The 17,237-nt window shown below is 45.0% G+C and overlaps 1 protein-coding gene across 1 annotated transcript in view; it reads right to left on the reverse strand.

Annotated features, from left to right (window-relative positions):
• The window catches only part of erich3 (glutamate-rich 3), a 116,980-nt gene that overhangs the window by 31,250 nt on the left and 68,493 nt on the right, over positions 1-17,237 (reverse strand). Inside the window, exons 10-13 of the mRNA XM_072574893.1 lie at positions 15,715-15,901; positions 13,317-13,567; positions 8,555-8,746; positions 1,307-1,861 (exon numbers count right to left, since the gene is read on the reverse strand). Of these exons, the coding sequence (XP_072430994.1) occupies positions 1,307-1,861; positions 8,555-8,746; positions 13,317-13,567; positions 15,715-15,901 (1,185 nt within the window). The remainder of the gene's footprint in view (positions 1-1,306; positions 1,862-8,554; positions 8,747-13,316; positions 13,568-15,714; positions 15,902-17,237) is intronic.

Raw genomic sequence — 17,237 nt, forward strand, 5'->3', positions numbered from 1 at the left:
TTTGATAAAGTTGTTAAACCTGGGCGAAAAACAGCTCCACTCCTTGGTTGAGACAACAGAGAAATTAAGAACTCCAAACAAAAGTTAGCCATTTGGCCCCTTGAACCTTCTCTGCCAGTTAATACATTCCTGACTGGGGTAAATGTGGCCCAAGCTTCATTTTCCTTTGTCTCCATGTACACTCAATATCCTTGTTGATTAAACATCTGTCTAACTCAGCCAATGACAGTCAGAGAGAACAAATTCCTTACCTTCATCTAAAGTATGAAGCCCCTTATTTTGAAACAGTGCCCCCTAGTTATATAATGCAAAGAAATTCAAACAAACATGCTGGGTCCGTGAATTATCTCCAGGAATGCTCGTTTTTGCTCAGTGTTAAACCAGGGGGATTAAAACACAAGAACAGAAATTGCTTGACAAACTGTTCTGAAGAAGGGTCACTGGACATGAAATGTTAAACTCTGACAGATGCTGCCAGACCTGTTGGGTTTTTCAACATTTTCTGTTTTCCATTTTATATTTCCAGCATTTGCAGTGTTTGGCTTTATTATTCAAGGGGTTACAAATTGGTTTTGAACAGCAGTGAACAATGATAATGAACTGGGGGCTACTCTGCATCATTCACAAAGACTAATCTATAGCTTGTTAACTTCAAGGGAGAGCCGAGACAGGAGGGAGAAAGCAATAGGTAGTCTGAGAATTATACAGAGCTGAGAACAGTACAGCACAGTATAGGCCCGTTGGACTCTCGATGTCGCGCTGACCTTTTATCCTACTTTAAGAACAAACTAACCTACATAGCCCATATTTCACTGCTGCTGTTGTGTAAAGTATGTGGAGACAACAGGGTAGCTGTAAAAACAATTACAAGTATGTTTGCTGCGCAGTGAAATTGGAGCACATGGTGACAGGGTGAAAGGGAGAAGGTTCATACTGAACAGAAATGAACCATTTAGGCCAAATGGCCTGTTTCTGTGCTGTACGTTCTGCATTGTAATCATCAACTGCTGCGCTTTCTATGAGATTCACCACAGCCCCTTATACAAACACGCACAAAATTATTGGTCACGTTCAGCTCAAGTATTTGCAAACACAATAGGTCGGTTCTCCCATTAACGCACACACAGGGAAGACTAAACACACCGTGCATCAGTTTTAATTGACATGTTGTAACTGCATCTCTTCAGAGTTGGTTTTTCTGTGTTGGAAATGCAGCCAAGGTCAACACTGTAACTAAAAGGGAGCAGAGAGCTGGGACAGTACATGCATGTAGAAAGGCAGCACTCGGGAGTCTGCATTTACTCACCAACAGATCTCCCAGACACAGAGAGCTCCGCAGTGTACACGCTCACCTCACTACCTCTCAACGCTACGTCTTTGGAATGTCTGTCGTGAACTCCCACAGTTACTAAAGGTTCTTCATCTGTTTCTGCACCTTCCTTGTTGCTGCTCTCTGCATTCACACTTGTCTCCCTGTTAGCTTCAATTCCTTCATCCGTTCCAACCTTTTCTTCAGAGCCTGTGGCTGCTCTCTGTGGTGATTGATCCTCTCCCCCTGAAGACTGCATGATTTTCTCCTCAGAATCTACTTGACCCTCAAGTAAGGCCTCTGCTCCTGTGATTTTTTCATCCTCCCTCCCTATGTTATTTACAGTTTTCACCTCACAGCTCTCCTGCTGGGATTCTCCTGCTCCCAGTTTTTTGGCAGTCATGTGCTCCCCCTCATCTTCAGAAAGGGTGAATCTTTCCTGCTCTTCATCATCAGTCTTCTCTTCTTCCAGTCTTTCACCATCAGATATTTCACTGCTTCGTGGGGAATAAGATGAACTTCGTGACGACCCTCCTGATCGAGACAATTCCTCTGCTCAGGCAAATGTAGAAAAATATCACAAATCATTTAGTACATTAAAACCAAAAATTCATATTTATATAGTCTCTTTCATTTATCCATCAGATGTGGGCTTTGCTGACATTTATCACCCGTCCTGAATTGCCTTAGAGAAGGTGGTGGTGCCTTCTTGAACCACTGCAGTCTTGTTTAGTTTGGGGTAAGCACAACACTTGCTTTGGAGGGACTTCCAGAATTTTTACCCAACACCAAAGGAATGGAATATTTCCAAGTCAGGATGGTGCGTGACTTGGAGGGAACTTGTCACCAGTGTCGTTCCTGCATATCGTCTGCTGTTCTCCTTCTATTTGGTGAAGGTCATGTCATGGTTCTGGAAGATGCTGTCAGAGCAGCCTTGGGGAGTTGCTGCTGTGCATCTTGTAGATGGTACACACAGCTGCTATTATACATCGGTTATGAGGCAAGTGAACAACTGAAGTAATGAACGGGGTGACAATCATGTGAACCTCTCTCTCTTGCAACAATGAAGCACCCCAAGGTGATTCACAAAAACATAAACCAGACTTAATATGACACCAAACAATGAAGGACAGATAAGCAAAACCAAAAGGTTAAAATTGTGTTGAAGGTTTTTAATATATTATTATTAATTGGGAAGATGGATTCTGAAGGAGAAGTAAATTGGCTTTTGTTCATAGTTTTTTGAGAAAGAGACTCTTTTTTTAAAATGAGATTAGAACAGTGAACTAATGACAATTTCCAAGAAACCATATGACTTAGATTAGCAAACTATTTGGGGACATAACAGCTGAAGTGTGCTTACCGAATGGAATCAATACAGGAACCATAGGGGCAAAGTGATAGTGTCCCTGCCTCTGAGCCAGAAGTCCCAGGTTCAAGTCCCACCTGCTCCAGAGGTGTGTAATAACATCTCTGAACAGGTTGAGTACAAAAATAGATTAAATCATTAAGATCAATAGAAAATCAGATGGCCAGGGGCCTCAATCAGGTTTCAGCTGAGACAAAAAGATTCCTGCCAGTAGAAGGACAGTTTGTTTGCTGAAGTCTCCAAGGGAAAGTCAATACATTAGTCGGCTATCCTGGGGGCAGACAGTAATATAGAGAATATCATATCCAACCAAAGTCCGAAAGGCAACACTTGCAATCTCATCAATTGAGCAAGAAATTAAAGAGCTAAGTTAGGCCTGATCCAACATTGGGGTTGAAGGTCTGTCAAGGATATTGTTGGAAAAAAAGTTCATTTTTCTTTTCATCTAGTTATTTTATATTTGTCATGCATAAATATGGATTATCATTTGTGGAATAAATTTATGTCCTTTCATTGGAAGTACATTAGCAACTTAGTGTGAATACCCATCACTGTAACCAAATTGCAAAAACTAAACCTGAAGACCCATCAAAACAGGCTTCACTACAGGATCTGATTTGTCCAGTATTACAATTGGTTGCAATCATAAAATAAGTAGATTTGCAGGCACTTAGAGAGGGAATTCCAGAGTTTTGAAGGTATAATAGCAAATGGAGAGCAACTAACATTGGGGAAGCTCATGAGGACAGAATGAGACAAGTGCAGATAGTGGGACTGGAAAAGGGGCAGGCAGAAGGACAGTGGGAAATCACTGCACTAGTAATCTAGAGCTTCCGGTTAATGTTGTGGGAACATTAGAGGCGGCATGGTGGCTCAGTGGTTAGCACCGCTACCTCACAGTGCCAGGGACCTGGGTTCAATTCCGGCCTCGGGCAACTGTCTGTGTGGAGTTTGCACATTCTCCCCGTGTCTTCGTGGGTTTCCTCCGGGTGCTCCAGTTTCCTCCCACAGTCCAAAGGTGCGCAGGTCAGGTGAATTGGCCATGCTAAATAGCCCATAGTGCTAGATGCAGGGGTAAATGTATGGGTCTGGGTGGGTTATTCTTTGGAGGGTCGGTGTGGACTTGTTGGGCCAAAGGGCCTGTTTCCACACTGTAAGTAATCTAATCTAAAACATGGTCTGAATTCTACCATGGTAGGCAATGAAAGTTGAATTCAATTAAAAAATCTGGAATAAAATTAGTGACGATGTAACTGTTCATTAATTTTTTAAAAAATTTCTGATTCACTAATGCCCTGCAAACTGTGCCAGTATTTTAATGTGTGGTAGTGAAGGCTCTGTAGGTCATGGTGTGACTCAGAAGCTTGGAAGTTTAAGCATCATGCAAAGGTTCTCAGTACAAAATCCAGGGGCTGGCACTCTCAGTGCAGTACTGGAACAGCAGTCCTTTAGCACCGACTCTCCAACATTGCAACACTCCATTACTGTTGACAAAATGTTTCACTGAAACATACAGGATTCATAAAGACAGGGTTAATGTAGAGAGAATGTTGTCCCTCATGGGAGAGCTCAGGTCCAGAGGGGACAGTCTCAAAATAAAGGGGCACCAATTTAAGACTGAGATCAGAAGGAATCGTTTCTCCAAGGGTGTTGAGAGTCTTTGGAATTCCTTGCCACAGAGAACTGTGGGGGCAGAACCCTTTAATACTGAGATAGATCAGGAGGGAAAATCAAGGAAAATGGGAAAAAGGATGGAAAGTAGATATTAGTAATGTCAGATCAGACATGATCGAGGACCAAAAATCCGACTCTTCCTCCTACTTGTTTGGATTTTACTGACCCTCTGACAGTGCAGTACTCCCTCAGCACTGACCCTCTGACAGTGCGGCACTCCCTCAACACTGACCCTCTGACAGTGCAGCACTCCCTCAGCACTGACCCTCTGACAGTGCAGCACTCCCTCAGCACTGACCCTCTGACAGTGCAGCACTCCCTCAGCACTGACCCTCTGAGCGCTAGCCTGGATTTGTGTTCAAATTTCTGTTGTGGGACTGTATCTAGGTTCCTCTGTACCTAAGATAACACTCTGATGCAGCTACTGTGAATGTTTCACTATACTCATTGGAGTACATATGACAATACAGTTAATTCAGTTCAAAAGATGAATTTTATTTGCAGCAGGAGCGGTGAGAGTGAGGCTGCCAGCAAGGTAAACAAATCATATAAAAAGCTTACCTCGTGAATATGCAGAGGGCACGTTGAGCAGGAGCGGACATGGGACCGCTGAGGTAATATATTTGGGCTCTGCAATCTCCTCGATGGCTTCACATAGAATCCAAGGATAACTCCAACCCAGCCCAGGGGACTTATGTACTTTTACACTTTCCAGAATTGCTAACACCTCCTCCTTATGAACCTCAGTCCCATCTAGTCTAATATCCTGTATCTCAGCATTCTCCTTGACAATATTGTCTTTTACCTGTGGACGAGGGTAAAGTGATTGATGTGGCATGTCTGGATTTTAGTAAGGCGTTAAATAAGGTTCTCCATGATAGGCTATTGCACAAAATACAGAGGCATGTGATTGAGGGTGATTTAGTGGTTTGGATCAGAATTTAGCTAGCTGAAAGAAGATAGAGGGTGGTGGTTGATGGGAAATGTTCATACTGGAGTTCAGTTACTAGTGAGGTACTGTGAGGATCTGTTTTGGGGCCACTGCTGTTTGTCATTTTTATAAATGGATGAGGGGATGGAAGGATGGGTTAGTAAATTTGTGGATGACACTAAAGTGGGTGGAGTTGTGAATAATGCTAAAGGATGTTGTAGGTTACAGAGGGACATAGATAAGCTGCAGAGCTGGTCTCAGAGGTGGCAAATGGAGTTTAATGCAGAAAAGTGAGAGGTGATTCACTTTGAAAGGAGTAACAGGAACAGAGTACTGGGCTAAAGGTAAGATTCTTGGTAGTGTACTTGAGCAGAGAGATTTCGGTATCCAGATACATAGATCCCTGAAAGTTGCCATCAAAATTGATAGGCCTCTTAAGAAACGTACGGTGTGTTAGCTTTTATTGGTAGAGGGATTGAGTTTCAGAGCCATGAGGTTATGCTGCAGCTGTACAAAACTCTGGTGCGGCCGCACTTGGAGTATTGTGTACAGTTCTGGTCACCACATTATAGGAAGGATGTGGAAGCTTTGGAAAGGGTGCAGAGGAGATTTACTAGGATGTTGCCTGATATGGAGGGAAGGTCTTATGAGGAAAGGCTGAGGGACTTGAGGCTGTTTTTGTTAGAGAAAAGAAGGTTAAGAGATGACTTAATAGAGATATACAAGATAATGAGGGGGTTAGATAGGGTGGATAGTGAGAGCCTTTTCCCTCAGATGTTGATGGCTAGCATAAGGGAACATAGCTTTAAATTGAGGGGTGATAGATATAAGACAGATGTCAGAGGTAGTTTCTTTACTGAGAGAGTAGTAGGGGCGTGGAATGCCCTGCCTGTAACGGTAATAGACTCACCAACTTTAAGGGCATTTAAACGGTCATTGAATAAACATCTGGATGGCTAGATAGGCTTCAGATTGTTTTCACAGGTCAGTGCTGCATCGAGGGTCAAAGGGCCTGGAATGTGCTGTAATATTCTATGTTCTATGATGACTTGACCTTCTGAATCAGTGGTGATTGTGAGTGAGTGTGTGACTGGAAATGGAAGAGTCTTGCATAAAGGAATACAGCATGGCTGTCACAAGAGCGGATGTGAAGCCTATTTAAATGCTGCTAGTGCAGTCCTCTCCTGCATTTTCTCTTTATTAATTGAAAGAAAATTATAAACACAGTCTGTAAACTGAATAACAGATCATTGCTTAGCGACAGAGCTGTGCGTGCATGTAGCAATTAAACAGCATAGTAAGCAGCAGCAACAGATTATATTATCTCGATTATAATTAGCAGTGAGCACTGTTAGTTTATGTAGAGCTCCCAGATTCAAGTGGATCAACTTTGGTTGGCAAATGGGGGGAGAGCTGAGTGGCTGAGGTTGAACGTTGAGGTTGATCTCATGTGACTGTAACTTTCCATAAACTATAACACAGATTGCCTGCTTTGTCCAGGATAAGAAACCCAACAAATTAAATAATAATCTCCAGGGGACTGCTGGGATTGCATAGAAACCTTAACATTCTAACAGGACTAGACAGAGTAGATACAGGAAGAACATTCCCGATAGTCGGGGAGTCCAGAACAAGGGGTCATAACTTAAGGTTAAGGGTAGACATTTTAAGACTGAGATGAAGAGAAATGTCTTCACCCAGAGAGTGGTGAACCTGTGGAATCCCCTCCCACAAAAAGTGATTGAGGTAAAAACATTGTGTGTTTTCAAGAAGATGGATATACAAAGTTTGTAGCTCGGGCGCTCGTTGTTGTGGTTGTGTTCGCCGAGCTGGGAATTTGTGTTGCAGACGTTTCGTCCCCCGTCTAGGTGACATTCTCAGTGTTTGGGAGTCTCCTGTGAAGCGCTTCTGTGATCTTTCCTCCGGCATTTGTAGTGGTTTGAATAGTGGTACTATCCTCAGTAGCCACACACACAGATGACAAGCAACATGAATCCGACTGGGACAACACTACTATTATAGGACAAGCCAAACAGAGAACAGCCAGGGAATTCCTAGAGGCATGGCACTCATCCACAGATTCAATCAATAAGCACATCGACCTGGACCCAATATACCGGTCACTGCAACGGACAGCTCGAACTGACAACCGGAAGCGGCAGATTCAAACCACTATAAATGCCGAAGGAAACATCACAGAAGCGCTTCACAGGAGGGTCCCAAGCACTGAGGGTGTCACCTAGACAGGGGACGAAACGTCTGCAACACAAATTCCCAGCTCGGCGAATAGAACCACAACAACAGAGATGGATATAGCTTTAGTGGCTAAAAGGATTAAGGGATCAAGGGCTCAATGGGGGGGACAGCGATTCAGGGTAGTGAGCTTGATGATCAGCCATGATCATACTGAATGATACACCAGGCTTGAGGGGTCCAATGGCCTACTCCGGCTCCTTTTTTCCATGTTTCTATATTGCTATGATACTTGCCACAGGAACTGACAACACAGGATGAGATCTTGATGTATGAGTCGAGATAACAACCCCCTTTGTCCTCTGACACTGAGGTTTATAGTGAGGAACTGTTTCCCTGTGCCCTTTGTACAGAGGCTAATGGGTTTATAGTGAGGGGCCAGGTCAGGGCTGGCTAACTAATTGTACAGAGGGCAGGTTGCATCCCAAGCCAAGCATTGGGATCTGGCACCAAGTAGGAAATCAAACTCTGCTTGGTTGTTGATGGAGAATATGGTGGGCCTGTTTGTAAAGGGGATTGCACCTCAAATCTACAGAGCCAGAAGTGAGCTCCAGCCCCAAGATGAACTGCAGTTACTCAACAAGGCTCCTTTGACAGCATCATTCAAACTCTTAGGCAGGAAAATGAAGCCTCATTCAGATATGTCTTCACCCTTCATTATTAAACATAATTCAGGAGTATACCACAGAATAGCATTGACACCAGCAATCTATGTTCGATGCTGAGCCCCAAAGGACAGGTGACTAGAGTTTAGTTTTCAGATGCTCTCAAAGAATGAGAGACAGAGCGAGAGGGGTGGAGGATTTAGGAAGGCAATTTGAGAACTTAGAGTTCGGGGAGTAGGAGACACGCCCATGAATGACGGAGTGATTAAAACCAGGAATGAATAGGATGCCAGAATTGGAGGAGCGCAGAGATCGCAGAAGGTTCTAGAGCTGGAGGAGATTATTGAGAGGGAGAGAGGGGTGAAACCATGAGGGACAATACCCAAATATTGTAAAAGACATCCTGGCCTTACCTTCGCTTTCACTATCCGAGAAGTCGCTGTGTCCCTTCTTGCTCACTGATCCTTCATCCCGAACATCCGAGTTCTCACTCTGGTGTTCATCAGCTGAGCTCCACCTCTCCTTCTCTAAGTCTGCAGGTGACTTTCTCTCACCCAACTCGTCATTCGTTTTCTCTTCCTCCTCTTCAAAATCATCATCATACTCTGACAAACATTTACAAGTGTGAACATTTAGAAGAAATATGGCATTAGAGCCATCCAAACTCCGCTCTGCAAAAACAAGGCAGAGTCTGTTGAACCGTTGGATGTGTGTTAGTATTATTCTGGATCCCTAGGTCATGTCAATATTATTTTAGACTTCCCTGTGCCTCTTCGAATGAATTCCGTTAGCATTTAAACACTCTTACTGGATCCTGTTCTAGGTGTGTCACCAGTTTGTGTTGGAACATTCCATCAGATAGATTATAGTCAGTTACATAGTCAGATACCCATGGTGTGCTGTGAGGTCTTGGGTGGGAAGAGTGTGGAGGAAGGAATTCAAAATATATAAACTAAATGGTAAAATGTTAAACCTCATCCACTTCATATGGAGCAAGTTCTACATTCTAGCTACAGAGGCAGTTGTACTTCAGAATTAATTTCAAGAGGGTGAGAGTACAAGAGCAGAGATGTACTGCTGAGGCTGTATAAGGCTCTGGTCAGACTGCATTTGAAATATTATGAGCGGTTTTGGGCCCTGTATCTAAGGAAGCAAGTGCTGGCCTTAGAGGGGCTTCAGAGGAGGTTAACATGAATGAACCCGGGATGAAGGCCTTGTCATATGAGGAGCGGTTTAGGACTCTGGGTCATTGCTCGATGGATGTTAGAAGGATAATGAGGGTTCTGATTGAAAGTTAGAGAATGCAAGGTTTGTAGCTCAGGTTGAGGTTTAGGGTGTAGGTTTGCTCGCTGAGCTGTAGGTTTGATATCCAGACGTTTCATTACCTGTCTAGGTAACATCATCAGTGGCGACCTCCAAGTGAAGCGAAGCTGTTATCTCCTGCTTTCTATTTATATCTTTCTCCTGGATGGGGTTCCTGGGGTTTGTGGTGATGTCATTTCCTGTTTGTTTTCTGAGGGGTTGATAGATGGTATCTAGATCTATGTGTTTGTTTATGGTGTTGTGGTTGGAGTGCCAGGCCTCTAGGAATTCTCTGGCATGTCTTTGCTTAGCCTGTCCCAGGATAGATGTGTTGTCCCAGTCGAAATGGTGTTTTTTTTTCATCCATGTGTAGGGCTATGAGGGAGAGAGGGTCGTGTCTTTTTGTGGCTAGCTGGTGTTCATGTATCCTGGTGGCCCTACATAGTGTTTGTGGCAGTCCTTGCATGGAATTTTGTAGATGATGTTGGTTTTGTCCATGGGTTGTACTGGGTCTTTTAAGTTTGTTAGTTTTTGTTTAAGAGTGTTGGTGGGTTTGTGTGCTACTAGGATTCCGAAGGGTCTTAGTAATCTAGCTGTCATTTCTGAAACTTCTTTGATGTATGGTAAGGTGGTTAGGGTTTCTGGCTGTGTTTGGTCTGCTTGTCGTGGTTTGTTCTTGAGGAATCATCGCACTGTATTTTTTGAGTATCCGTTCTTCTTGAATACGTTGTATAGGTGGTTCTCCTCTGTTTTCCGAAGTTTGTCTGTGCTGCAGTGTGTGGTGGCTCGTTGGAATAGTGTTCGTTTGTGTGTGTGTTGGGATGGTTGCTGGTGTAGTTAGGTATTTGGTCAGTGTTTGTCGGTTTTCTGTATACGCAGGTTTGTAGTTCTCAGTTGTCCTTTCATTCGACTGTGACGTCCAGGAATGAAAGTAGATGATACATTTGTTGTCAGTTTCTTCCTTCTTGGTGAACTTTATGCCTGTGAGGGTGTTTTAATGATGTTAAATGTCTCTTCTATCTTGTTTCGTTTTGTGATGACAAATGTGTCATCTACTTAGCAGACCCAGATTTTTGGTTTGATGGTTGGTAGGGCTGTTTGTTCTAGTCTTTGCATTACCGATTCTGCTATGAATCCTGATAGCGGAGATCCCATGGGTGTTCCGTTGGTTTGTTTGTAGGCTATGTTGTTGAAAGTGAAGTGGGTGGTGAGGCACAGGTCCTCTAGCTTCATGATGTTTTCGTTGGTAATGTGATCGATGGTGGTTGGTGTGTGTGTGATGGTCTCTTCTAAAAGTGTGGGAAGTGTTTCCTTTGCCAGGTCGATATTGATGGAGATGAACAGTGCTGTTATGTCGAATGAGATCATTGCTTCGTCTTCCTCTATTTTGGTGTTTTTAATGATTTTTAGGAATTCCTGGGTGGAGTCCTGTGACTCTTCTACTCAGTATTTCAGTCTTGCATATAGTTCTTTGGCCAGTCTGTAAGTTGATGTTCTGGTTAGTGAGACTATAGGACTGAGGGGGGCTCCTGGTTTATGGATTTTTGGTAGTCCATAAAATCGTGGGGTGTTGGTCCCGTCGGGTTTCATTTTCTGGAATTCCGTCTTGTTTAATTGTCCGGAATTGTGTAATTTTTGTTTCCTAGTTGTGGGGTCGGGTCTAGTGCCACCTGTTGGTAGGTGTTGGTGTCTGCGACAGAAATGACAGCCAGATTACTAAGACCCTTCAGAATCCTAGTAGCACACAAACCCACCAACACTCTCAAACAAAAACTAACAAACTTAAAAGACCCAGTACAACCCATGGACAAAACCAACGTCATCTACAAAATTCCATGCAAGGACTGCCACAAACACTACGTAGGACAACCAGGAAGAAAGTTAGCCACCAGGATACACGAACACCAGTTAGCCACAAAAAGACACGACCCTCTCTCCCTCATAGCCCTACACATGGATGAAAAAAACCACCATTTCGACTGGGACAACACATCTATCCTGGGACAGGCTAAGCAAAGACATGCCAGAGAATTCCTAGATGCCTGGCACTCCAACTACACCACCATAAACAAACACATAGATCTAGATACCATCTATCAACCCCTCAGAAAACAAACAGGAAATGACATCACCACAAACCCCATCCAGGAGAAAGATATAAATAGAAAGCAGGAGACAACAGCTTCGTTTCACTTGGAGGTCGCCACTGATGATGTTACCTAGCCAAGTAATGAAAAGTGTGGATATCAAACCACAGCTCAACGAGCAAACCTACACCCTAAACTTAGACAATACTGACAGCCTGTATAGAGTAGATGTAGAGAAGATGTTTCCACTAGCAGGAGAGACTAGGGCCGAAGGACACAATCTCAGAGTGAAGGGGTGACCTGTTAGAACAGAGGGACAGCACAGCGGCTCAGTGGTCAGTACTGCTGCCTCACAGCACCAGGGACCTGAGTTCGATTCCAGCCTCGGGTGACTATCTGTGTGGAGTTTGCACATTCTCCCCGTGTCTGCATGGGTTTCCTCCGGGTGCTCCAGCTTCCTCCCACAATCCAAAGATGTGCGGGTCAGGTGAACTGGCCATGCTAAATTGCCCACAGTGTTCAGGGATGTGTAGGTTAGGTGTATTAGTCAGGGGAAATGTAGGGCAATGGGACTGGGTGGGGCGGTGTAGAGTTGTTAGGCCGAAGGGCCTGTTTCCACACCGTAGCAATTCTAATTCTAATTCAAATAAAGAAGAGGCAGAAGCTTTTCAGCCAAGGGGGGGGGTGAATCTGTGGGACTCACTTCCACAGGGGCTGTGGAGGACAGGTCACTGACTGTGTTCAAGACAGAGATCAATAAGCTCTTGATTGTGAAGGGTTACTGAAGAATGGGATTGAGGAGCATGGTGGAATGGCAGAGCAGACCTGATGGGCCAAATGGCCTCATTCTGCTCCTTTATCTTATGGTCTTAGAGTCAGGCAGGCTACTTATCCCCTATTGGATTTTAATTCGTTATTTTATATCCATTCTCCTACAAATGAAAACATTTTCTCCATAACTACACTGTCAAACATTATTTTAAAGACTGTTATCTGCTCCCCATAATGTCTTCTTTTGTTGCAATTGGAAAAACCTCCAATCTCATTCATCTATGGCTGCACAGGACACTGGGCTTTACATAGAGAGGTACACAGAGTATAAAATCAAGCAAGTGCTTTACCTTTCACAAATCACTGCTTAGACCCTCAGCTAGACAATTATATCTACTCATTATTCTTTAGGAAGGACGTCAAGAACATGGATAGTGTTCAAAGAAAGTCACTGGAATGGGAGCAGGGATGAGGGTCTTCAATGAACGTGGACAGACTGGGAGAAGCTGGGATTGCTCTTCTTAAAGCAGAGAAGGTTCCAGGAGGTTTAATCGAGGTGTTCAAAATCATGGAGAGAAGGACAGGAGGTCAGTGACCAGAAGGACACAGATTGAATGGAGTCAGTAAAGACGGAGAGGGTTTTTTTTTTAAAAGATGAGTTACTGGAATCTGGAACTTGCTGCCTGAAAGGGCAATGGTAGCAGATCCAATAATAACTTTCAAAGGGAAATTGGAGAAATATTGGAAATAGTCAAGTTTGGAGGCTGTGAGGAAACAGTGGAGGGTTAGATTAATTAGATAGTCCTTTAAAAGAATGGCACAGACACAATGGGCTGTCGATGTGGGGATGCGGGAGATCTTACCACTTTCCAGCTTTGATGCTACAGGTTGGTTTTGAGAGATTTGTTCATGTCGCAGTGTACAAGACTGTTAATTAACCCAAGAATCTTTCCATTAATACACACTGTTCACTAGTATGAAACACTCCTGAAACAACTACATCATTGAGACTAACCCTCCTTGGAACTTCCATCTTGGGTCCTGGCTGGTGAACTCTGACATTCATGCATTCTCTCCTCTTCAATTGAAGATTCAGCCGTCATTGCTTCTTCCTGACTGGTCTCCTCACTGGCATTCACTACAGTTAACTTGTCTCTGTCTTCTGTCAGCTCCCACTTTTCTTTCTCCACTTCCTTCACCACTTCTTCCTTCACCCTTTTCGAAGGTGGTGTGGGTTTCTTATCCAAACCCATGGCGATAATACACCTGACAGAAGAGACGGGACAGAAAGACTCTGGTAGTTATCTGGGAAATACAAACGCTTTCTGCGGGAACAGAATTCCAAAATTCCACTTCTCTTTAGGGGAGTAAGTGCTTCTTGACATCACCCCTAAACAGTTGGCTCCAATTTTAATATTTAGCCTCCTGCTTACGGGCTTTCAGGAAATAGTTCCTTATGAACGGTGGGTAAGGCTTGATATGAACACAAATTAGGAGCAGCAAGGCTGGTCCTACCAGTCAAGAAGATCCTGGCTCATTAATCAACCACATTCCTGCCCACCCCTGATAATCTTCTCTACCACACCACAATACTCCAACACCCCTGGCAAGAATCTGTCCACCAACACATTTAAAATAGTCAAAGACTCTGCTTGCGTTGTCTTTTGGTGAAATGTTATAATTTTGTTGCTGTAGATTTCTGTACAGTATGACTCTACATATGGCTCAAGGGGCTTATTATTTACCTTCCGGTCATAATATGGCAACAATTAATTAGGTGTACTATTTATATCAGAGCTGTTCTTTAGTGTGATGGGGCTGGATGTCCAGTCACAAAATGACCACTGCTGCACCGTGTATCACAACAGGGACTACACTTCAAAGTGATCCATTTCTGATAACATTACAGCACCCAATGTCTCAGTGCAGAGAGACTTTGGAGGGGGATGTGTTACCAAGATGGGATCTCAGCTGAAAATGTGTTGCTGGAAAAGCGCAGGTCAGGCAGCATCCAAGGAGCAGGAGAATCGATGTTTCGGGCATGAGCCCTTCTTTAGGAATGAGCAAAGTGTGTCCAGCAGGCTGAGATAAAAGATAGGGAGGAGGGACTTGGGGGAGGGGCGTTGGAAATGCAATAGGTGGAAGGAGGTCAAGGTGAGGGTGATAGGCCGGAGTGGGGGTGGGGGCAGAGAGGTCAGGAAGAAGATTGCAGGTTAGGAAGGCAGTGCTGAGTTCGAGGGATTTGACTGAGACAAGATGGGGGAGGGGAAATGAGGAAACTGGAGAAACCTGAGTTCATCCCTTGTGGTTGGAGGGTTCCTAGGCGGAAGATGAGGCGCTCTTCCTCCAACCGTCATGTTGCCATGGTCTGGCAATGGAGGAGTCCAAGGACCTGCATGTCCTTGGTGGAGTGGGAGGGGGAGTTGAAGTGTTGAGCTACGGGTTGGTTGGTCCGGGTGTCCCAGAGGTGTTCTCTGAAACGTTCCGCAAGTAGGTGGCCTGTCTCCTCAATATAGAGGAGGCCACATCGGGTGCAGCGGATGCAATAAATGATGTGTGTGGAGGTGCAGGTGAATTTGTAGCAGATATGAAAGTATCCCTTGGGGCATTGGAGGGAAGTGAGGGGGGAGGTGTGGGCGCAAGTTTTGCATTTCTTGCGGTTGCCGGGGAAGGTGCTGGGAGTGGAGGTTGGGTTGGTGGGGGGTGTGGACCTGACGAGGGAGTCACGGAGGGAGTGGTCTTTTCGGAACGCTGATAGGGGAGGGGAGGGAAATATATCCCTGGTGGCGGGGTCCGTTTGGAGGTGGCGGAAATGACGGTGTATGATATGCTGTATATGGAGGTTGGTGGGGTGGTAGGTGAGGACCAGTGGGGTTCTGTCCTGGTGGCGGTTGGAGGGGCGGGGCTCAAGGACAGAGGAGCAGGAAGTGGAGGAGATGCGGTGGAGGGGACCACGTCTGAGGGGAAATTGCAGTCTTTGAAGAAGGAGGCCATCTGGGTTGTTCGGTATTGGAATTAGTCCTCCTGGGAGCAGATGCGGCGGAGACGAAGGAATTGAGAATATGGGATGGTGTTTTTACAGGGGGAAGGGTGGGAGAAGGTGTAGTCTAGGTAGCTGTGGGAGACGGTCGGTTTATAGTAAATGTCCGTGTTGATTCGGTCGCCCGTGATAGAAATGGAAAGGTCTAGGAAGGGGAGGGAGGAGTCTGAGACGGTCCAGGTGAATTTGAGGTCGGGGTGGAAGGTGTTGGTAAAGTGGATGAACTGTTCAACCTCCTCATGGGAGCACGAGGCAGCGCCGATACAGTCATCGATGTAGCGGAGGAAAAGGTGGGGGGTGGTGCCAGTGTAGCTGCGATAGGGTTAGCATCTGCAGTCCTCACTTTCTCCTCGAAGATGGGATCTCACCCTACCTGTAACATGGGGATGCCCCGTTCACATCCACAAAAGCAAAGTAGGCTTGCTTGCCGCCAAGCCGGGAGCCCTTGCGGTGCTTATACTCGCAGCAGGAGCTCAGGCGGTTCACTTGGATGCCGTTCAGGAAGAAGGTCAGGCTGAAGGGGAAACCCGAGTGTCGGCGGGACACAAACTGGAATTTCTCTGGAAACCAACAGAGGACCAAGTTTTAAAACATTCGCACAGCTATTGCCATATTAAACAGAACATCTAACAGAGTTTAATAGAATAACAGTGGATCTGAGCAACAGAAGGAGGCCATTCAGCCTATTCCAACATTTGCAGCTATGTTTCCCTCTGGTGAGGGAGCCGAGTACAAGGGGCATTGGAATAACTGCCCGGAGGCTGGTATCCTGTCACTGAGTCACCCTTTATTTAGATTAGATTAGATTAGATTAGATTAGATTACTTACAGTGTGGAAACAGGCCCTTCGGCCCAACAAGTCCACACCGCCCCGCCGAAGCGTAACCCACCCATACCCCTACATCTACATTTACCCCTTACCTAACACTATCGGCAATTTAGCATGGCCAATTCACCTGGCCTGCACATCTTTGGACTGTGGGAGGAAACCGGAGCACCCGGAGGAAACCCACGCAGACACGGGGAGAACGTGCAAACTCCACACAGTCAGTCGCCTGAGGCGGGAATTGAACCCGGGTCTCAGGCGCTGTGAGGCAGCAGTGCTAACCACTGTGCCACCGTGCCGCCCACTATTTACATGTACACAATAGATTAGCTGTGGCCAGCCAGCTCAGAATCACTCCCCCAAAGTGAGGAGACTCTGAATCTCCTATTTATATCTGTTATCCAGGGCTCCCTGATTGACCAATCAAGGTTCCAGTCACTACAGGCAGAACTCCAAATAAGAGTCAGGCTGTTCAAGGGGTGATGCCAGGAAGCACTTCATTACACAAAGTGGTAATGGGAATATGGAAGGGGATATCACTGGACTGGTAATTCAGAGGTCCAGGTTAAAATTCTAGGGACATGAATTCAAATCCCACCCCAGCATCTGGTGGAACTTGAATGGAATTAATAAATGTGGAATTGAAAGCTAGTCTCACAGATGATCATAATATCATCATTTCTGATTTTAAAACCGATCAGGTTCATTACATTTTTTAGGAATGGAAATCTGCCACCCATACCTGGTCTGACCTACATGTGACTCCAGCTCCATAGCAATGTGGTTGACCCTTACCTGCCCTCTGAAATGAGTGAATAAGACATTCAGTGTTCGGGCAAGCAGGGATGGGTAACACGTGCTGGCCTTGCCACTGACTCCCAAATCCCAATAACAAACAGAAAAAGGAGCTCAAATGGGCGAATACAAATGAGGACAGATTAGTCACGACTTGACTGAAGGGCTGAATAGCCTCCTTTTCCTGTTCCTTAGCCTTCAATCTACAGTCTAACCATTGTGAATATCCATTGCAAGTTCACACAAGACACAGAAGAGATCTAAGTAACTGTTTG

The sequence above is a fragment of the Chiloscyllium punctatum genome, chromosome 7 (genome assembly GCF_047496795.1).
Source record: "Chiloscyllium punctatum isolate Juve2018m chromosome 7, sChiPun1.3, whole genome shotgun sequence".
NCBI classification, from domain to species: domain Eukaryota; kingdom Metazoa; phylum Chordata; class Chondrichthyes; order Orectolobiformes; family Hemiscylliidae; genus Chiloscyllium; species Chiloscyllium punctatum.